At 46.5% G+C, this 21,425-nt stretch overlaps 5 protein-coding genes and 1 long non-coding RNA gene across 7 annotated transcripts; 2 read left to right on the forward strand and 4 right to left on the reverse strand.

Moving 5' to 3' along the window:
* Window positions 1–93: 93 nt before the first annotated feature.
* LOC127607721 (asialoglycoprotein receptor 1-like) lies at window positions 94–3,192 on the reverse strand. The gene is made up of 3 exons (XM_052076324.1): window positions 3,096–3,192; window positions 2,049–2,093; window positions 94–1,235 (listed from the first exon to the last, which is right to left on the reverse strand). Exons 1-3 carry the CDS (start codon window positions 3,176–3,178, stop codon window positions 161–163), a joined length of 1,203 nt encoding a protein of 400 aa, XP_051932284.1. The 5' UTR covers window positions 3,179–3,192; the 3' UTR covers window positions 94–160.
* A 79-nt stretch (window positions 3,193–3,271) lies between these two features.
* LOC127607722 (C-type lectin domain family 10 member A-like) lies at window positions 3,272–8,306 on the forward strand. Its single transcript, XM_052076325.1, has 5 exons — window positions 3,272–3,764; window positions 4,643–4,687; window positions 5,049–5,093; window positions 5,755–5,799; window positions 7,118–8,306. The coding sequence occupies exons 1-5, from the start codon at window positions 3,667–3,669 to the stop codon at window positions 8,079–8,081; spliced, it is 1,197 nt and encodes a 398-aa protein (XP_051932285.1). The 5' UTR covers window positions 3,272–3,666; the 3' UTR covers window positions 8,082–8,306.
* LOC127607764 (uncharacterized) lies at window positions 4,492–5,845 on the reverse strand. The gene is made up of 2 exons (XR_007964141.1): window positions 5,735–5,845; window positions 4,492–4,713 (listed from the first exon to the last, which is right to left on the reverse strand). It is a non-coding gene; the product is annotated as an uncharacterized LOC127607764 (long non-coding RNA).
* Window positions 8,307–9,378: 1,072 nt separating the features above from the next.
* On the reverse strand, window positions 9,379–11,451 carry LOC127607731 (odorant receptor 131-2-like). The gene is made up of 3 exons (XM_052076358.1): window positions 11,365–11,451; window positions 10,683–10,843; window positions 9,379–10,224 (listed from the first exon to the last, which is right to left on the reverse strand). Exons 2-3 carry the CDS (start codon window positions 10,833–10,835, stop codon window positions 9,400–9,402), a joined length of 978 nt encoding a protein of 325 aa, XP_051932318.1. The 5' UTR covers window positions 10,836–10,843; window positions 11,365–11,451; the 3' UTR covers window positions 9,379–9,399.
* Window positions 11,452–12,510: 1,059 nt separating this feature from the next.
* On the reverse strand, window positions 12,511–14,716 carry LOC127607727 (odorant receptor 131-2-like). Of its 2 annotated transcripts, none has more exons than XM_052076331.1 (3): window positions 14,652–14,716; window positions 13,990–14,150; window positions 12,511–13,527 (listed from the first exon to the last, which is right to left on the reverse strand). In XM_052076331.1, the coding sequence occupies exons 2-3, from the start codon at window positions 14,140–14,142 to the stop codon at window positions 12,703–12,705; spliced, it is 978 nt and encodes a 325-aa protein (XP_051932291.1). In that variant the 5' UTR covers window positions 14,143–14,150; window positions 14,652–14,716; the 3' UTR covers window positions 12,511–12,702. The 2 variants fall into 2 exon arrangements, with proteins under 2 accessions (XP_051932291.1, XP_051932290.1); XM_052076330.1 differs by lacking the exon at window positions 14,652–14,716 and adding an exon at window positions 14,311–14,526.
* Window positions 14,717–18,824: 4,108 nt separating this feature from the next.
* On the forward strand, window positions 18,825–21,124 carry LOC127607737 (odorant receptor 131-2-like). The gene is made up of 2 exons (XM_052076363.1): window positions 18,825–18,977; window positions 20,334–21,124. Exons 1-2 carry the CDS (start codon window positions 18,825–18,827, stop codon window positions 21,111–21,113), a joined length of 933 nt encoding a protein of 310 aa, XP_051932323.1. The 3' UTR covers window positions 21,114–21,124.
* Window positions 21,125–21,425: the final 301 nt, after the last annotated feature.

Below are 21,425 nucleotides of genomic sequence, written 5' to 3' on the forward strand. Positions count from 1 at the left end.
GAAGTAATAAACTTATCTCGTCCTACCCCGTTATGTGTTTATACCTACTAAATCATTTTTATATCAATCAGAAAAGAAAAAGTAAGAAGAAGTGGATCAACTTTGGCTGCACGTTGGGCCCTTTGATGAAGTCTGGCCTCCTGTCGAAGTGAGCGAGTGGTCAAGCTGGTTTTTTCCCCTTTTTGGGTTTTGTTTGAACCACAGCGGGTTGTTCGGGAGGTTTGCAAAATATGCAAGCTCTACAAATGTACAACCGTTTTCCTCTGCACAATTGGTCATCCCAGCTGCGGTACAGGTCACTGGCAGCAGGGTCAAACCTCATGACCACGCAATCAGAATCCAGGACCACATTGTCACTATACCTTTGCGCCATGTTGTTTGGCTCCCGAGGCCGCCAAAATACCGGAGTCGTGAGCGGACTCCCGTCGACCCAAGTGAAGTTACCTTCCACCACTTGGTCCGACAAGCCGATCCATACCGGTGTGATTTTTACTCTTTTCTGCTCATCGCTTAGACGATCGTTTTTTGGCTCCCAGTAGCTTTGGTTGATAAGATGGGTTAGAAACGTCTGCTCTTCAAAGTCATCAATTTGAACTAGAAGACTATTTTTTGCAGCACAATGTTTTCTGGCGCCTGCCCAAGTTCTTGTGTTTTCAGACAACCAGTAGCAATGTGAAGCGTTTTTCACCCAATCGTCCATGCAGCATCTGATGGGATGCCCTCGTTCTTCAGGCGTGCCGCAAAAATTGGCGTACAGCGTGGCAAGTTGCTCCTCCAGTTTGATTGAAAGAAGCTCCTGACGCCTTTGTACAACGCGTTTCACAGCGGCCAGATCATCCTTGAGCAAATTCACCGAGGCGTTGACTTGTTCATGAAAGAGCTGCAGTGCATCTACTTGCAGACTTGCATTTTGTAGCACTCGTATATCAATTTTAGCTACGTCTAAAGCGTTGAGACGTCCCCTTAGCTGCTGATCCTGTTCCAGTAGATAATCCACACGACCAGGTATGCGTTGCACCATTTCTATCAGGCTTTCTATGAGTAAACTATTTTCTTCCAGGGAGTTCAGCTTTTGTTTCAGATGATCCAACTTGGAATGGTTGATGAACCAGCCAGTCACGATAGAAAGGAGCATTAACACAAGTCCCAGCAAACAGCAAAAAGCTCGCCCGGGCACGCAACGCCCAACTTGGATTTTAAAGGCCTCGTCTTCGTCCGGAGCGTCATACAATATGCTGGCGAAAAAGAAAGGAAGATTGGAAGCATTGCAACGGACGAATGGTGAAAACATGCGTAAAGTTTCGACCGTGGCACTTTTGTGGAGCTATCGGAATAAAAGCATGGTTTCTTTGAGTGGGACACCCACAAGTGTTTTCCTTAACCATTCACCATTCACCTTCCGTACCGCTTGATCCTCACTAGGGTCACGGGCGTGCTGTAGCCTATCCCAGCTGTCTTCGGGCAGTAGGCGGGGGGGACACCCTGAACTTTTTCCCAGCCAATCGCAGGGCACACATAGACGAACAACCATCCACGCTCACACTCACACCTAGGGACAATTTTTAGAGTGTTCAATCAGCCTGCCATGCATGTTTTTGGAATGTGGGAGGAAACCGGAGCACCCGGAGAAAACCCACGCAGGCCCGGGGAGAACATGCAAACTCCACACAGGGAGGCCGGAGCTGGAATCGAACCCGGTACCTCTGCACTGTGAAGCCAACGTGCTAACCACTGGACTACCGGGCCGCCTTTCCTTAACCAGATAATGAGATTTCAAATCCCTCTGCCAAGCACTTTGTCTTTGATTTGTCATGTGGCCTCTGAGTAAGCAAACTTGCAAACTTGGACGTCGAACCGGAGACACCCAGGCTAGCTTAGCACTAGCTAATAGCAGCAGGTACGACGCAATGAAAATTGGTCCGAAAGAACACTGTGGGTTCTCGTTATCTCCGGCAGGTCGATTGTGAAACGGATAGGCGCGGCTACCCAACACAAGGCCGTAAGTTTTCCAGATGGAAAATTTGGAAAAGGCGTGATGAAGAGCTCACCTCATTTCCATGCTCTTGCCACTCAGGCTCTCGGGGGCATCAACGCTAAAACGAAAAAAAAGCACGGATGAGTCGGCAGCAGCAGCACACAAATAGGAATACATTTACATTCCAACATATGCATGTCACATGGAACGCTGTGGCGTTGAATTGTCTTCTTTGATGGAATGGAGACAGCACCTTCATCGGGGACGAGGGGCCTTACATGTTCCTACACAACTTGGGGACAACCAAGTTCGCCACCCAAATTCACGTGCACAACATCACCTAAGCACACGCCAACGTCTGGAAATATCAAATCAATCGCCACAGTACAGTGATCCCTCGCTATTTCGCGGTTCGTTTATCGCGGCTTCGGTGCATCGCGGATTTTTTCAAACATACATAATTGCAGGTGAGTGTCGGTGTGTTGTTGAGAGAAAGAAAGAGAGAAAGAAAGAGAGAAAGAGAGAGGGACTTACAGGAACAAAAGCAGATCTCTCCATCCTTAATTGTCTAAACAACCTTAATTGACTAATCATAAACACATCTGATGCACACTCATGGGATCCTGGCCTGTGTGTGTTAATGTGTGTGCGTGTGTGTGTGTGTTAGTGCGCTCTGCTTAAGCGTAAAGGCCCACGTGGGGCAATTTTTTTAAAGAGATATATTAATTGGTCGCTACTTCGCGGATTTTCGTTTATCGCGGGTGTTTTTCGTCCCCACTAACCGCGATAAACGAGGGATTACTGTATTTGACATTTCATTTACAGTAAGTGGGGTTTTTTTTTGTGCCGCTTTACATTGACATAAAATTTGAGAAGGACCGACGAAAAGCATCAACTAACTCAGAAACTACTCACGGACGTGTCTCCGTTTAAACTTCATTTTGTTCTTGGTTTTACCGTTTGGTGCTTGGTGGTACTGTTTATTGTATATGTTAAATTGCTCCATTTAAAGCACTTTGTATGTAGCGATGGCTGTCTGAAAGTGCTCTATACATACAGTTGAGCTGAGTTGAGTTGTCATTATGCTTCACGATGATGACGATTTGGGCGATTGTCTTACTTGTCTTCGCGCGCCGCCTCTGTCGCCTCGCTCGGGGCTTCTGCGTCATCCACTTGCTTGCCACGAACATTTTCTGCCTCCATAGCGAGAACAAGACGATGCGATCAAAATGAAAAAAAGAGAAAATTTTAAATATAAAGAAACGCACACCCCGGTCCTCGCGCATGCAGCCGCCGCTTACGTCTGGCCTTTCATGACGTCATTTGTCAGACTTCTTTGTATGATTGCGAGTCGGCCGCCTCGTCAGATTAACCTCACAAGCGTGTGAAAGTTGGCCGACGGAGATTCTAGAAACTTCATGTTTGTGGTGGTGGTGATGTGATCCCGGACAATACGTTTTGCATGGGCGGAAAAAAGTCGGCTAGCTCGGTTGCACGAGATGGAATTGGGCCAAACTCAGCAACTTGCACATTCTCTGACGAGACGGCGGACACACGCAATGCAAAGGCGTCCGGTAAATGACGTCACGACGACCAGGGCGTAAAGCGCAGCCTTGGGTGTTATTTTTATTTTTTTTTTTAAGTTTGGTGTGGGGTGGCGGGAGGGTGGTTTGTTTTGTTTTGTTGTCGGTATGGACAATCAGACAGAAGAGCCAGAAAATGTTGTTGATGAGCAACAAGTGGATGAACCAGCAGTCGTGGCTCCAACGACAGGGGCTGCGCAGGACAGGTAACAGTCCACGAGATCCTCCTCCTCATATCTTATCAAGGATAATTGTGAAATTAAGAGTGCTGCATGACGGACGACGAGATAACACGTCCGCCTCATAGTGCAGAGGCCGTGGAATCGAATCCGGGCTCCGTCCTTCCTCTGTGGAGTTGGCATATGCGTGGCTTTTCTCCGGGTATTCCTGTTTTTCCTCCCACATTCCAAAAACATGCATGGCGGGTTCATTAAATACTCTCTAAATTATCACGAGGTGTGATTGTGAGCGGGCGGCCCGGTAGTCCAGTGTTTAGCACGACGGCTTCATAGTGCAGAGGTACCGGGTTCGATTCCAGCTGCGGCCACCCTGTGTGGAGTTTGCATGTTCTCCCCCCCGGGCCTGCGTGGGTTTTCTCCGGGTGCTCCGGTTTCCTCCCACATTCCAAAAATATGCATGGCAGGCTGATTGAACACTCTAAATTGTCCCTAGGTGTGAGTGTGAGCGTGGATGGTTGTTCGTCTATGTGTGCCCTGCGATTGGCTGGCAACCGATTCAGGGTGTCCCCCGCCTACTGCCCGAAGACAGCTGGGATAGGCTACAGCACGCCCGTGACCCTTGTCAGGATAAGCCGATTAGAAAATGGATGAATGGTTAATTCAACAGTTATCAGGGTTTCCGCAGGTATCAGCAAATCCGAGTTGAATGATACCATTTTTTTTTGTACAGAAGAGATCAAGGAAGGCGGCGCCAAATTCACACACGCAGTACTTTATAAGAATCAAAACGTAACATATATGGGCTGATTGCAAAACCCATCATCCTTGAAAGTTTCCACGGCGGCCATCTTTGTTCCAAATCGTGCGCTGCCGCCGTCAGCTCATCCGTGCCGTTTTGGTTTCAGCGTCGAGGAACCCGATCGTCCGAGTGCCGAGGGCATGGAAACGAGGTGAGCTCGAGGATGGGGCAGGACAGCTTGTGGCCAAGTAGTTAAGATCGTCACAGAGGTGACCCTGGTTCAAGACCCCTAACCAGCTCACTTCACGGCACTGCCGGTGTACGGCAATATCGCCGTGTGGGAAAAGATGGCGTGCGACAACAACTTCCCAAAAGAGTTTCTGGGCCTCGTGACCAAACCAGGAGCATTAAAAAAAATGACCTTCTTTGACGGTCACTGGGAATATGAGATTACTTGAGAAATACAAAGTTGTCGTAAAAAGTTTGGTTGCCTTGAAAATCTAAATAATGCAATGCTTTGATCCATGTAACTCAACATCGGTTGCCTCATCAATCCCATCTTCATTCCGCAGTGTTGGAGATGCCGAGCGTCTCAGCATGGAGAGCATTAAAATGAGGTGAGCTCTTCACGCTGTTCTCTTTCTCAGTCTTCCGGCCATTTTTAGTTGTAATTAATGTCACGCTTTCCATAGTTAACTCGCTCGATATCTTTTCTAAATGTACGATCGTTGACATATGTATTGAACGTTTCCACGTTTGTTCATAAACAAATATGTTTACCATATACAAACATCGCTAGATATTTAATTTCATTGATTCAGTAATTTTATAGTAAATCATGAGGTTATTTAAAGTGCTTTGTATGAAGGAGTGTCAAAGATTTGTGTTGATGTTATTTTTCGACCACCAGGTGGCGATAACGTTCCGTGTTTGACATTGGGAACAGGAAATGTTTCTTTTCAAATTAAGAGTCCCGGTAAACTGTTGATGTTACTGACACGACCGATTTTCTGGAGTCGCCGGGTAAAATGCGCCCCATGTCTAAAGAGCACTTGGAGGGTGTGGGGGGGTCCACTCCAAGGGCAATTCATACGTGGACTGCTGTCACTTTTTTTTTCTCCCAAATATGGGGCCTGCATTCATCGCATATTTAAAAAAAGTTACGTTAAAGAGCGTTTGTGTAATGAACGCGGTTAGCTTGACAAACTTGAGGAATGGGAAGAAAAAAAAAGAAACTTTGGTGGGGGTGCTGACTCACCCATGCCGTCTTGGTTTCAGTGTCGGAGACTCCAAGCGTCTGAGTGCCGACAGCATTGAAATGAGGTGAGCTCCGTTCACGCCGTTCGATTTTTCAATCTCCCCGCTGGAAATACTTGGCCTGGATGGAGAAATGGCGCCGATTCACATCGTGCTAGAGTGACTTTGCTATGCTACCACTGATGTTAGGATGTGGAGTCATTAGAGTCCATCATACGGTAGTGAACAGACTTTTCAGCAATTATTTCCCATAATTTCAAATATAATGAGACACAAATCTGTGAATTTAGGGGCCTAGCTCACTAGCTTGGGGACCTGAAATAGAGACTTTAGCGCAAGACATTGTGGAATGTTGTGGCCTCCGTTGGAGCGCTTGGTACCTGAGCACCAAGTAAACAAGACTTCTAAATGTATTATTTCTAATTTTTTTTACATTTGAATACCTTCACTTCCTTCCTCCAAAAGATATTCAGCTGAAAAACCCGATAACAAATGAACACTTATACATACGAAAATGACCTCTCAATGGTGAACAATGGCTGTCACGTTTGCGAACTGGCGGTGGACCCCAAAAAGCAGGCAGGAGGAAGTACTTGACGAATTGTATTAAACGTAGAGAAAACTCAATCCGAAACCAACAAAGTCCAAAGTATCGAACAAAAATCATGACTGAAGATACTAATGAAGGTACTAATCACATAACGACCAACAGGTGTGCAGCTGCAGCGAAAAGCCCCACAGTGCCACCTGTTGGTCACAAACCGAAACATTTCCTACCGACTGCTGTCAGGCTGCTGAATAAAAATAACAACAATAATAATAATTATTATTATTATAATTAAATGATGTGAAAGACAATTGTAAATAGCAGTGCGATTTATCCATTTTGTGTTGGATGTTTTGTGTTGTTTGTTGTTGTTTTTTTCTTTCTACCTACATTCTTGCTGCTGGAGGCTGTAAATTTCCCCAGTGTGGGACAAATAAAGGATATCTTATCTTATCTTATCTTATCTTATCTTATGACAATGGCCAACATGAACTTCCCGGTTCAACTTACTAAAATTATTTCGGCGGGTGTATACCGTACACTACAGTCGTAAATCATCAGTCGTACTTCATGGAAAACAGAAGGTAAGATGCATAATATTTTTCTTTTTCCCCCTGCCGATGTCTTGTTACATCTTGAAATCATCCGAACAAAATAATACAACACAACCGCCCCTCAAAATATAATCACAGACACACGACAGCACAAATCTCAGCTTTCAGTATTGTAGTGAAATCAGGTGAGCAATGGTAAAAGGAAAAAATATATATATATTTATTACATATTTATATACATATATATTGACTCTCCTTGACATTTCTTTTCTCTTTCCGTCAGCGTGTTGTACGACGCTTCTATAAAAGACGAGGCCTCCAAATGCAACGTCACGTCCTGGGTGTCGGGGCGAGTTTTTTGCTGCTTCGCGGGCTTTGCGTTGATTCTCATTTGTACCTTGGCCGGCTGGTACATCAACGATTCAAAGTTAGACCAGATGAAGGAACAACTGAAAGCCCGAAATATGCTCCTGAACAAACTGGTGAAAAACATCGAAAGCACGCAGCAACAGGTGGACCTTCTCCAGCAGCGGTATAAGCACCTCCGGGATGAAATGAACGCCATCGAGACGAAAGTGAACGCGGCATCTGAAATTCAGTCGAGCCTGCTGAAGAAGATTCCTGGACTACAGGCCAACTTTGAACAACTCAATGCCACGGCGAACTTTTACTCCGGCGCTCTCCGATCTATGAAAGTTGCCATCGAGGAGTGTCAGTGGCACCTTTCGGACGGACTGAAGTTGCCCACCGATTTGATGTACACACTCTTTTGTGGGAAAAGCGCCGATCTAGCGAGACTCCAGATATGCTGCAAGGAAGGCTGGGTGAGGCACAATTTACATTGCTACGTCTTGTCCACCCAAGAAAAAAGATGGAGCGATGCCGAACGAGACTGTAAGGAAAAGGACGGCGAATTCGTTGAAATCCACAACCCCCGCGAGCAGAAGTTCCTCACCAAGCTTTTACTGGAAAAGGCCGGAGCAAACTACGACGCGTGGATCGGCTTGTCGTACCAAGACGGCGGCTACAAGTGGTCCGACGACCGCCCGCTTTCCAACGTCTCATTTTGGAAGGCGGACGACGGGCGCGCGGTTGAGGACGCGCGAGGTTCCTGCGTGGCCATCAAGCACTCGCCGGGCGCCGCGGAGGACAGCTGGGATCACAACTGGGACCCCTTCCCCTGCGCCGCCAGGAAACGCTACCTGTGCAGAACTTGCATCTTTTGCGAAAAGGGGAGCAAGCAGTAAAGTTCCTGGGGAACCTCATTTTTTTTCGCCGCGCTCTGGCATTCCAATGCTTGCAGTCTCCCGAGTTTGGAACGAAAGAAGACGTGAATCGATTCAACGGTTTAGATCAGGCATGACCAAAGTCCGGCCCGCGGGCCAAATCCGGCCCGCGGTCGACTTTCATCCGGCCCTCGGCCCCCGTCATAAAATCAGTGCCGTCTGGCCCGCAGTTTGGGCGCAATGGAACACGTGTTGCATTGACTGAGGTCTCGTAGACTGGTGAGTGATGTTTCATAGAGTTCCCTCTAGTGGCTAAATGAGTAATAGCATTCACTAAATGAGTAATAGCATTTAGACACTAGAGGGCATCACCCGCGAGTTAACAAGACATCACTCCGTGTTTATATTGACTGATATGTCATATTTCAAATTCCTGTTTCAAATGAACCAAAAGAAATTCTTAAGATTGTTGAAATTAAAATAAAAATGGAAATGTGAAACAGACTGGCTTACTAAAATTTGTTGAACAATATTGTTCAATGTAAAGAATGTCAGCCAAGGTCGGCCCCCCGACATTTTACCACATAAAATCTGGCCCCCTTGGCAAAAAGTTTGGACACCCCTGGTTTAGATTGAATCACGGTGGCAGCAAGGTGGCCCGAGGCAAACGTCGGCCGTGGCTTAGCTCCGCCCCCTGCCCGGAGACGACAGCTCTGCCCGCGACTCTGTGCGCCGAGGCAACCCGATTTTGCAACTATGCAGCGTATTGGATGTTGCTTTTTTTTTAAATTCAAATGATGACAGAAAGTTTGGTTGGCTGCGGGTGCGCAACTCAAGTTGTGCTTGAATTTCAGAAATGCAAAGACTCAAGCAGACGTAGACTGTTTTATTTGAAAGCTTCAACCGAGTGACTGTTTAGTTTGAAAGGTTTTTTTTTTTTTTTGCTTCATGCAGAAATTAAATATTTATCTTCTTTGATGCAGTGTATTAATTTCATAAATGCAACACCATTTTCTAGATACTGGTCAAAAGACAACAATGATAATGTACATGCAGTTTTAACATCATCACTTTCTATGATCGGTGGCTCCCCGTGTGGATTTTTATTTTCTCATGCGAGGCAAAAAAGGCCATTTGAGTATTTTGGTTGCCGACCCCTGCATAGGAACAATTTTTTTCCCCCCCTCAAAATGTTTTTCAAAATATGCAAATGCTCTCCAAAAGACAACAATTCACAGCAGTTGCAATAATCTGAATAAAATATAAATATTTTTTTAATGCGGCAGATGATCCAGACAGAAATGTAGTCGGCTTAGCGGCTTTGTTGCCGTTCGCGCCATCAGTCTTTGTTCTTGCTCCTGGCGTCTGTTTTGTTGTTCTTGCTCGTCATTTCCGCAGAGTCAGTGCCACTCTTGCAGATCAGGTAGCGTTTGAGGTACTTCCTGAAGCACTTGTCCCTCACGCCGTAAATCATGGGGCTGATGGCGCGGGGCAGGACCTGAATGACGAGATAGCAGGCGAACAGCATGTCCACGGAGTTCTCGGGGAACCAGCTCTGCAAAGCTTCCCGGAGGCGCGGAGCCACGTACGTGCTCATGCACAGCAGAACCTGAACGCTGTGCAGGACGACGGTCCTCCGAGCCTTCTTGGCGTGCTTGCTGACCGACTGGACCGCAAAGAGGATCTTGAAGTACGTGAAGAAGATGACCGACCACACAAGCAACTGGTAGCCAATGTACGAGAGCTCCTGCTTCCGAACCAGCAGCGGATTGGGGAAGACGTTCGGGCGCATGCAGAAGACTCGAGATGAGAAGAACTCGAGAGGCTCGGTGGCCAGCGTGACGAAGAGGTCCGGAAGGGTGGAGATGAGGCTGGCGGTCCAGATCAAGGCGATGAGGAGCAGAGTCCTCCTGACGGTGCAGATGCGGGCGTGGTGAAGCGGAAGGCACACGGACACGTAGCACTCGGCCGCCATGCACGCCAGGTTGAGGGGCGTGTTCTCGGTGGTGGTGGCGGCCATCAGCATGAGGGGGGCGCACACAAACACGGCGATTGTGTACAGGGCGTAGCTGATCACAAAGAGGATGACGCTCAGGCTCATCTGGATCATGTCGTTCAGAACCAAGTGGAAGAACAGGATGTAGCGAGGGTTGCTGTAGAAGATCTGAACATGGAAAGTTGCAGTCAGCCCGCTGTTGTATTGCAGTCCAACGCACGCACTCGTTTTCCTTTTTTTGAAAATCAATCCCTTTTTTTGAGAGCACTAGTGGCTTGCAATCCTAGCTTCCCTGCAAACCCATAAAAGGTTGTTTTTCTTAGAATGATAATTGCCAATAATTAAAATAACCCGACGAGTAAAATTCGCCGATTTCCAAAAGGAAATTAAGCGGGGTATGTCGTCAGTGTCATTGATCAAATTACATGAGAATCCCGAGATATCCAGTGTGACCTGTAATTTCACACGCTCTTGTAATCCTGGTCGCTTTTGTTCACAAATTTCAGATGCAATTTGAGATGCAACAAGATGAATGTGAAAAAAAAATGTACATATGTACGGTAGGAACTCTAATGACAGCCCCGCTCGAAGTCAAAGGGCCACCCAAGTCCAAGACGGTGTCCAACCTGGTGCTTGCAGAAGGTGTAAATGAGGCCGACGTTGATGTAGTTGATGGAAAGCGCCATGGCGAGCACCAGCAGGTTCTTGGCCACCGCTTTGCCTAGCGAGTCTCGGTATTGAATGACGGCGCTGGCGTTGGCCGATGCGATTCCGCTCATGTCGCAGCCTACCAACGAAAAAAAAGCACAACATTCGGTTTCAATGGAGGATTTTGTTGAACATTATTTTACGGTCAATCGCAGAATTCCGACAGTGAAGTCAGTGCCCAAATCGAGACAATGTAACATGAGAAAAAAAACATGTCACGCGAATGCGAGTTGTTGTTGTTCAACCGAGCGGCCCTGTTCGGTTGAAAAAAAAACCTTGCCATGGAGGAGGAGTCCTCGTGTTCCGTATTGCGCCGGCAGCTCAATTTGACCATCAAACGGGAGCTGCTCGCCGTTCTTCTGCCGCTCGACGGCATTTGTCACGACGAGACGTACGTAAACAGATAAACGACGTCAAGGATGATAACGCCGGCACGAAACGCCCACCATAACGTAATTTGGAAAGCACGGCATTGACATCACACGAGCTGTGGGGCAATCTATCATTAAAAAATAAAAAATATAATCTCAATATTCACAAAGACGTGTCGTGTAGGGGCGTGTGCGCAGGCGACGAAAAAAAAGCCAAGCCAAGACTCACCCGTGTCAGGTGGATTCACCTGTGACCCGTTCCCGCCAGTCAGCCATCTTTTATAGCCCAAGATGGATGATCGTCAAACTCGCGCATGCGCAGACGCGCCCACAAGTGACGTGCGAGTGAGATCGGCGTTTTCGATGCCGACAACTTCGAATCGCACACTGTTAAAAGTGTGTTGACAACATTGACAAGAAGCCGTCTGATCAGTACAGAATCAAAAAGTAAACAGTATAAATTTACATTAATATTTTGTTGCTATTTTGTTTACGATTATCTATTTCCAGGGTATAAAGGTCTCTTAATTACACCGGTGTGTCAGCGTGTCACGAAGAGGTGACGGTGGCTATTTAAAGAATAAGAAAAACCTTTATTTGTCTCACAATGGAGAAATTCCCAATTTACAGCAGCAAAGTTATGAAAGGAAGAAAGTAGGAGAACAAAAGGTACAGGACTTGCCGCAAAGGCAGCCACTCTCGCGGCGCCATCTTGAAATCATCCTAACCAAATAATACAACACAACCGCCCCTCAAAATATAATCAGAAACACGACAGCACAAATCTCAACTTTCAGTATTGTAAGCAGTGGAATCTGGTGAGCAATGGTAAAAGGAAAAAAAATATATACCGCGTATATAGTATATATATATATATATATAAAACACATTTAACAGCAAATCCTGTTCGATTCGACAGAATAATGTACTCTTAAAGTCTGGAAAACGTGCCAAAAAATGCAAAATATTGCTTTTTTTAAATAAAGAAATCCAATTAATATGTCGAATTTAGTTCACCCTTTTGATCCGGCCCTCTGTGCGCCAAGGCAACCCGATTTTGCAACTATGCAGCGCATTTGATGTTGCTTTTCGAGTTCAAACGAGAACAGAAAGTTTGGTTGGCTGCGGGTGCGCAACTCAAGTTATGCTTGAATTTCAGAAATGCAAAGACTCAAGCAGACGTTGAACATTTTATTTGAAAGCTTCAACCATAATGTTTTGGAGAGCATTTGCATATTTTGAAAAAGACAATTCACCGCAGTTGCAATAATACGAATAAAATGTGTATAATTTTTTTTAATGCGTGAGATGATGCATAATACCTTGATAAACAATTTACAGCAAGCCAATATTAAAACGGCCCCAATCCAGACAAGCCTCGACTATAACCATCCACTATGTTTTGGACTCTTAACTTTTCTTTCTTCAGTCTACATGACTGGAAAAAGTGGGGGGAGTTGGGTCCCGACGTCTTCGACCCCAGCCTGAGGGCAGGTCCGTTCCAGTCGACGGCAGAATGTCGTCTGCGTTTTTCATCCGGTTAGCGGCTTTGTTGCTGTTCGCGCCATCAGTCTTTGTTGTCGCTCCTGGCGTTTGTTTTGTTGTTCTTGCTCGTCATTTCCGCAGAGTCAGTGCCACTCTTGCAGATCAGGTAGCGTTTGAGGTACTTCCTGAAGCACTTGTCCCTCACGCCGTAAATCATGGGGCTGATGGCGCGGGGCAGGACCTGAATGATGAGATAGCAGGCGAAGAGTGTGTCCGCGGAGTTCTCGGGGAACCAGCTTAGCAAAGCTTCCTCGAGGTGCGGAGCCACATACGCGCTCATGCACAGCAGAACCTGAACGCTGTGCAGGACCACGGTCCTCCGAGCCTTCTCGGCGTCCTTGCTGACCGACTGCACCGCAAAGAGGATCTTGAAGTACGTGAAGAAGATGACAGACCATACAAGCAACTGGTAGCCAATGTACGAGAGCTCCTGCTTCCGAACCAGCAGCGGATTGGGGAAGACGTTCGGGCGGATGCAGAAGACTTGAGATGAGAAGAACTCGAGAGGCTCGGTGGCCAGCGTGACGAAGAGGTCCGGCAGGGTGGAGATGAGGCTGGCGGTCCAGATCAAGGCGATGAGGAGCAGAGTCCTCCTGACGGTGCAGATGCGGGCGTGGTGAAGCGGAAGGCACACGGACACGTAGCACTCGGCCGCCATGCACGCCAGGTTGAGTGGAGTGTTCTCGGTGGTGGTGGCGGCCATCAGCATGAGGGGGGCGCACACAAACACGGCGATCGTGTAGAGGGCGTAGCTGATCACGAAGAGGATGACGCTCAGGCTCATCTGGATCATGTCGTTCAGAACCAAGTGGAAGAACAGGATGTAGCGAGGGTTGCTGTAGAAGATCTGAACATGGAAAGTTGCAGTGAGCTCACTGTTGTATTGCAGTCCGACGCACGTACTTTGACCCTTTTGTTAAAATTCTTCAGGATTCCACGCCCCTGGTTTTGGAAAATCAATCCTTTTTTTTGAGAGCACGACTGCCTTGCAATCTTAGCTTCCCTACAAAACCACAAAAGGTCGTTTTTATTTGAATGATAACTGCCAATAATTAAAATAACCCAACGAGTAATTTAAGCGGGGTATGTCGTCAGTGTCATTGATCAAATTACATGAGAATCCTGAGAAATCCGGTGTGACCTGTAATTTCATACACTTTTGAAATCCTGGTCGCTTTTGTTCACAAATTTCAGATGCAACAAAATGAATGCGAAAAAAAAACGTGACATATGTACTTGTAATTATTTACACCAAAAACGGTAGGAACTCTAATGACAGCCCCGCTCAAAGTCCAAGACAGTGTCCAACCTGGTGCTTGCAGAAGGTGTACATGAGGCCAACGTTGATGTAGTTGATTGACAGTCCCATGGCGAGCACCAGCAGGTTCTTGGCCACCGCTTTGCCTAGCGAGTCTCGGTATTGAATGACGGCGCTGGCGTTGGCCGATGCGATTCCGCTCATGTCGCCGCCTACCAACGAAAAAAAAGCACAACATTCGGTTTCAATGGAGGATTTTGTTGAACATTATTTTACGGTCAATCGCAGAATTCACGACAATGTAACATGAGAAAAAAATGCGAACACGGACGGCCCTGTTCGGTTGAACAACAACAAAACTTAAAAGAAAACCTTGACAGGGAGGAGAACTCCTCGTATTGCGCCGGCAGCTCAATTTGACCATCAAACGGAGCTGCTAGCCGTTCTTCTGCCCCTCGACGGCATTTGTCGCGACGAGACGTACGTTAACAGATAAACGACGTCACGGATGATAACCCCCGACACGAAACGCCCACCACAAGGTAAATCGGAAAGCACGGCAAGCAATGCGAAGCTTGTCATAGACATCACACGAGCTGTGGGGCAATCATATCATTAAAAAATAAAAAATATAATCTAAATATTCACAAAGATGTGTCGTGTAGGGGCGTGTGCGCAGGCGACGAAAAAAAAAAAGACAAGCCAAGACTCACCCGTGTCAGGTGGATTTACCTGTGACCATGTTCCCGCCAGTCAGCTATCTTTTATAGCCCAAGATGGATGATCGTCAAACTCGCGCGTGCGCAGACGGGCCCACAAGTGACGTACGAGTGAGATCGGCGTTTTCCACGTAAATAGTAAATAGAAGACATTTACGTTCACATTTTGTTGCTATTTTGTTTACGTTCACAAATTTTCAAATCCAAATACGTTCAAAGAATATTTCTCTGTCGAAATTAAATCAAACTGTCTACTCAATTAGTGAAAACATATGTCAGACTTGGGTTTAAATTTTCCAACTGTGGCGTTGATAATGTTGCTATTTTTTTAATCTTTGGCCAAAGTTTTTTTACATTTCTCGTAAGACTTACATAAGAAAGCAGTGCCGACCAAGCGTTTAATATTTCATTGAATTAGCAGCAGAGTTAGCTCATTCCGAAAAGGGACATTTAACGTACCACTTTAAACTATTATTCTGGGTCGACTCGGAACGTGTTTATTCTGTAAAATGTATCGTGTAGGGCGGCCCGGTAGTCCAGTGGTTAGCACGTGGGCTTCACAGTGCAGAGGTACCGGGTTCGATTCCAGCTCCGGCCTCCCTGTGTGGAGTTTGCATGTTTGCCTGCGTGGGTTTTCTCCGGGTGCTCCGGTTTCCTCCCACATTCCAAAAATATGCATGGCAGGCTGATTGAACACTCTAAATTGTCCCTAGGTGTGAGTGTGAGTGCGAATGGTTGTTCGTCTCTGTGTGCCCTGCGATTGGCTGGCAACCGATTCAGGGTGTCCCCCGCCTACTGCCCGAAGACGGCTGGGATAGGCTCCGCGACCCTAGTGAGGATCAAGCGGTTCGGAAAATGGATGGATGGATGTATCGTGTATTTTTTTAAGGGTCTATTCCAGCAACAGAGCTGCCAGATTTGAATTGATTTATTCAAGTGCATCCATCCATCCATCCATCGTGCAACGTTTTTGGGGCGGTCATCCTGAGAATTATGCGTGCTACGCGCTCCTTTTATTTAAAGCGAGACATCTGAAGGTTGCTGTTGAAACCATTCTTTCATTTCTCTACTCCGCTACAAGCCTTGACATTCACTTGAATGTTGTGACGTTTTGCATATATGTCCAATTATCCAGCCAGTCTGGAGTGATTGATTGATGAGGTCAAGCAATTCAAAGTGAAAGTAGATTTTGCCACATAATGTCTTCCTGGGTTTCTGTTTAATTGACAGTCCACATGGAGGGGGAAAAAAAGTTGTGTTGTGCTGAAGGCAAGCCTCAAGGGAGAACGTTTTTTTTCGTCATCATCATTATCATTAATTTAGGAAGGCAACGGAAAAGGTCCTCAGACGCCGCGCGACCTTTCAGGTTGTTTTTCCTCAAAGGATTGTCAATTCTCGTAGGAACATTGAACGGATGACTTGATGAATCCACGGAGGACAAATAAAAGGGCAAGCAGCTCATTAGCAGAGATGGGGAAAAAGTCACAAAGTGCAAATACTTGCATTGTGTACTTGAACATTCCCCCCCCCCCCCAGGACTTTAAACTTCACTGAATGTTTATGAGTCTACTTTGTCCTTTTACCTGTTACATTTCCATGAAAAGCTTGCTGATCATTTGAATCGAGTCTGCTGCAGCAGTGAGAGATGGAAAACATGCATGAAAGCGGCCCTCAAAGGCCGGAGTCTGACATTGACGAATTACAACGTTCAAACTATCAGGCATTATTTTTATCGGAATGTGGGTGGAAACCCGAGTACCTGGAGAAAAGCCACGCAGGCACGGTGGAGAACATACAAACTCCACACAGGAAGGCTGATGCCTGACATCTGCACCACAGATTCATCCATCCATCCATTTTCTGAACCGCTTAATCCTCACTAGGGTCACGGGGGGCGCTGGAGCCTATCCCAGCCGTCTTCGGGCAGTAGGCGGGGGACACCCTGAATCGGTCGCCAGCCAATCACAGGGCACACAGAGACGAACAACCATTCACGCTCACACTCACACCTAGGGACAATTTAGAGTGTTCAATCAGCCTGCCACGCATGTTTTTGGAATGTGGGAGCAAACCGGAGCACCCGGAGAAAACCCACGAAGACCCGGGGAGAACATGCAAACTCCACACAGGGAGGCCCAACCACTGGACAATCGGGCCGCTATTTATCAATTTTGTTTCACCATTATTATAAAATGCATTTTGTGTGTGTGTGTGGGGGGGGGGGGGTGGCATATTAAAATGACTTTGCTTGACAAAAGCAACAAAACACACAATGTACCGGTACTTGGGTTCTTAAAACAGCCCAAAAAGCAAAAGTATTCCCAAATAAACACGAGGAAGACATGAGTAGATTCAACTTGGGCAGAGACCACCGACACAATCAACAAACCGACAAGCACAGAAAGAGACCATCCACTTATCCGTCCATCCATCCATCCATCCATCCATTTTCTGATCTGCTTATCCTCACAAGGGTCACCCGCGCGCTGGAGCCGATCCCATTTCAACACCTTGAACTGCTTGCCAGCCAATCGCAAGGCACACATAGACAAACAATCATTCGCGGTCACAATCACACCTCGGGACAATTTAGAGTGTTCCGTTAACCTGTCGGGCATGTTTTTGGAATGTGGGCAGAAACTGGAGCACCCAGAGAAAACCCACGCAGGCCCGGGGGAGAACACGCAAACTCCACACAGGAAGGCCGAAGCCAGATTGGAACGTTGCACCTCTGTGCACTGCGAGGCGGAGGTGCTAACCAGTCGACAACCGTGACTGACGCAAATCAAATACAAATCATATTCCGCAACGCTTATTCATTTTAATCACAATCACGTTCAGACGTGGCAGATAAGCACACAGCTAATCCGCTGACAAACTGTCGCCGAGCCAACGCAAAGCAGCCGCCGTGTAAAACGCGTGGCGGATCTCATGAGGGAACACGTCATTCTTCATGTCACCCTGTAGATGACAACGCACTCGAGTGTGTGTGTGTGTGTGTGTGTGTGTGTGGCTTTCGGCTATAAAAGATGTCTGGCGGGCGGGCGGGGGGTCAGAGGTGCGTCCTGACACGGGTGAGTATCCGCTTCATCTTTTAGTCTTCTTCTATACACGTCGCGGAAATGCATGATACATCTTTAAAGAAAAAGAAAATAAATTCCTAGGTCTATTTTTCAGTTTTCATTTGCTGCAAATAAATGCCATATATTTGGAGTTTGGGAGTTATGTTGCAGTAGTTTATGATTCATATTTGCGTAAGAGTGGTGTCTTCATTTTAGCCCTCCCGTGTCGCTGCATATTACGGAAACATCTGGATGTCTCATTTCACTATATTATTACCATATTATTACTATTAATATTATTATATTAATATTATTATATTATTATATTTATATTATATTATATTTAATATAATATTATTATATTAAAATAATTTTAATTTTTTATATCTTTAACTTGTGCTTGAAACAGGTAGTGGTCCATACATATCCATATTATCGTTATTATTGTTTCAACTTGAGACGGACACCAATCATATTCATGATAAAATAATAATAATCATAGTAACTAATAACTGTGATTGAAAGACGTGTGTGTGTTTGTTTTTTTTCTTTGCCTGCCCAGTGTTCATGAAGTGTATTTCTTGATGTGTCATTTCTCAGTTTGCTTATTTTAATCTTCTTGTTCTGGTTATCTTTTTTTTCCCTGATCGGCTCTACATCTTAATTCATTTCCTATATTGATTTTCTGCAGAGAGGGTGATGAAGTCAAATGGCAGATTTATTTTATTGTTCCATTGAATGATATTATACTTGGTCTTAATATGCCTTACGTTCTCACTTTTGCCTTGTTACCTTGTAATTACATCCATATGCTTTCTATGTGATTATTTCTTTCTGATAAATTTGATATTTTTTGTCCCAGAATATCCTTTCCTACGTTTGAAGCAGGAAAGATGTTCAACGTGTGAAGTTTTTACAACAACTTGGACCAGATTTTTGTCACCAATACTTAATATACTGTTACACTAGCCTACTCCATCAATTGATTGACAAGATTTTACCTGGATCAAAGTTTGAAATGTGACCCACCCTCCACATTTTGGAATGACTCTTATGTTTAATAATTGATTCCGCTGTTATTGTTAGTGCGCGTGCGTAGGTCAAGATGGGGGACGCTGCCTTGGCCAACACGAGCGTGGTCATCCTGTACCGAGACTCGCTCGGCAAAGCGGTGGTCAAGAATGTGGTGTTGCTCGCCATGGGACTGTCCATCAACTACATCAACGCCAGCCTCATGTACACCTTCTGCAAGCACCAGGTACTAAATCTGCTCCATGTTTAAAGTGCCCGCAGTCAACTTTTGTCGTGATGTGGCGCGATATAAATAAAATCAAATTGAATTGAAGACAGGGCTGAGAACAGAGCCTTGAAGAACACCCTCTGAGGGGGCATTTGGTGTTTTGATTTTTAGGTTTGGATGTCTTCTGAGTGTCAAAAGCTCATTCATTCATTCATTCATTCATTCATCTTCCGAGCCGCTTGATCCTCACTAGGGTCGCAGGGGGGTGCTGGAGCCTATCCCAGCTGTCTTCGGGCAGTAGGCGGGGGGACACCCTGAATCGGCTGCCAGCCAATCGCAGGGCACACAGAAACGAACAACCATTCGCACTCCCACTCACACCTAGGGAAAATTTAGAGCAGGGGTCACCAAACTTTTTGAGAGTGAGAGCTACTTCATGTGTCCTGATTGTGTGAAGGGCTACCAAATTGATACGCGTCTGAAATAACATTTGTACAAATTACATTTAATAATATTAGAACATTAGCTAGCTAGATATATACTGTAGCTAGCTAGTTAGATAGCTAAATAGGTAGCTATAGAATCTATAATACGGCCCATGTTTGCATTTTTAAATCATAATTTCTACGAGCAAATCACAATCCTAGCACTGGCGGGCTACTGGTGTGGTCCTCACGGGCTACCTGGTGCTCGCGGGCACCACGTTGGAGACCCCTGATTTAGAGTGTTCAATCAGCCTGCCACACATGTTTTTGGAATGTGGGAGGAAACCGGAGCACCCGGAGAAAACCCACGCAGGCCCGGGGAAAACATGCAAACTCCAAACAGGGAGGCCGGAGCTGGAATCGAACCCGGTACCCCTGCACTGTGAAGCCCACGTGCTAACCACTGGACTGCAGGGCCGCCCTGTCAAAAGCTCAGTTTTAAGTAATATTTAATTGGAGGAAGTTGAACGTAAAACAGGTTGTGGTTTCCACAAGGCTTTCAGGGACATGCTTAAGAGTTTGGGTGGGTGGCATCTGCGTACAGTGCAATTCCGAACATTTTTTTTTTTCTGGATATTGGACCAAGTGAGAAAAGAAGGACAAGGCCGAGAACAGAGCCTTGAGGAACACACCGTTTGGTGACGGGTATGGGAGATCGATAATGTTGTGACTTTGGCTTTTTGTCCCCCCTGTGATTGGCTGGCAACCAGTTCAGAGTGTGCCCCGCCTACTGCCCGAAGACAGCTGCGATAGGCTCCAGCACGCTCTGCGACCTTCATGAGAATAAGCGGATTAGAAAATGAATGGTTGGATGGATGTTGGCCCCCTTTTGTGCGGTTCGGCTGAACTACGATCGAGCGTCAACTTGTTCCAACTCGCTGTCTTCCAGATCTTCTACTACAACCCACGCTACATCCTTTTCTTCACCCTGGTTGTGAACGACATGATCCAGATGAGCGTGGGCATCGCCCTGTTTGTCATCAGCTACGCCCTCTACAAGATCACCGCGCTATCGTGCGCCCCTTTCATCCTAATGGCCATCATTACCACCGAGAACACGCCCCTCATCCTGGCGTGCATGGCGGGCGAATGCTACGTGGCCGTGCGTCTTCCGCTTCACCACGTCCGCATCTGCACCGTCAGGAGGACTCTGCTCCTCATCGCCTTGATTTTCACCATTAGCATCACCTCCGCCTTCCCGGACCTCTTCGTCACGCTGGCCACCAAACGACCGGACTTCTTCTCGTCCCAAATTTTCTGCCTCCGAGAGACGGCCTTCCCCAGCCCGATGTTGACCCAAAAGCGGGACATCACCTACATCCTCTACCTGGTCATAGTGTGGTCAGTCATCTTCTTCACGTACTTCAAGATCCTGTTCACGGCCCAAACGGCCAGCAAGGATGCCAAGAAGGCTCGGAGGACCATCGTCCTGCACGGCGTTCAGGTTCTGCTGTGTATGACCATTTATGCTGCGCCTCTGGTCAAGGACGCGCTACTGCGCGTCTTCCCCAAAAACTACTCGGACTCACTCTTTGCCGTCTACATCGTGGTGCAGATCGTGCCCCGCTCCATCAGCCCCATCATATATGGTGTGAGGGACAAGTGCTTCAGGAAGTACCTCAAACACTACCTCATCTGCAGGACGGCACCGCACGGTGACTTATCCTGATCTGGCAGCCCACGCCCCCCAAAAAAGGTCAGACCGTCAAAATACAAAAACAGAACCCAACATGAACGCGATCATAGGCCACTTAGCAACATTATGTAGCAACAGGAAGTGCCACGGGAGTGGTCTTTGGTGGAAGGGGACCTTCGTGGGTGGTGGTTTGTGGTGATATTATTCCAGCCCCCAAACCCTGCACCCACCCCCACACCACACACACACACACACACACACACACACACACACACAATATGACCCAAACTATTAAATGCCCCGTTTTTATTTTTTTCTATCTTTAATTGTCAGGTCTTTCAAAGT

Source organism: Hippocampus zosterae, chromosome 9 (assembly GCF_025434085.1).
Source record: "Hippocampus zosterae strain Florida chromosome 9, ASM2543408v3, whole genome shotgun sequence".
NCBI classification, from domain to species: Eukaryota; Metazoa; Chordata; class Actinopteri; order Syngnathiformes; family Syngnathidae; genus Hippocampus; species Hippocampus zosterae.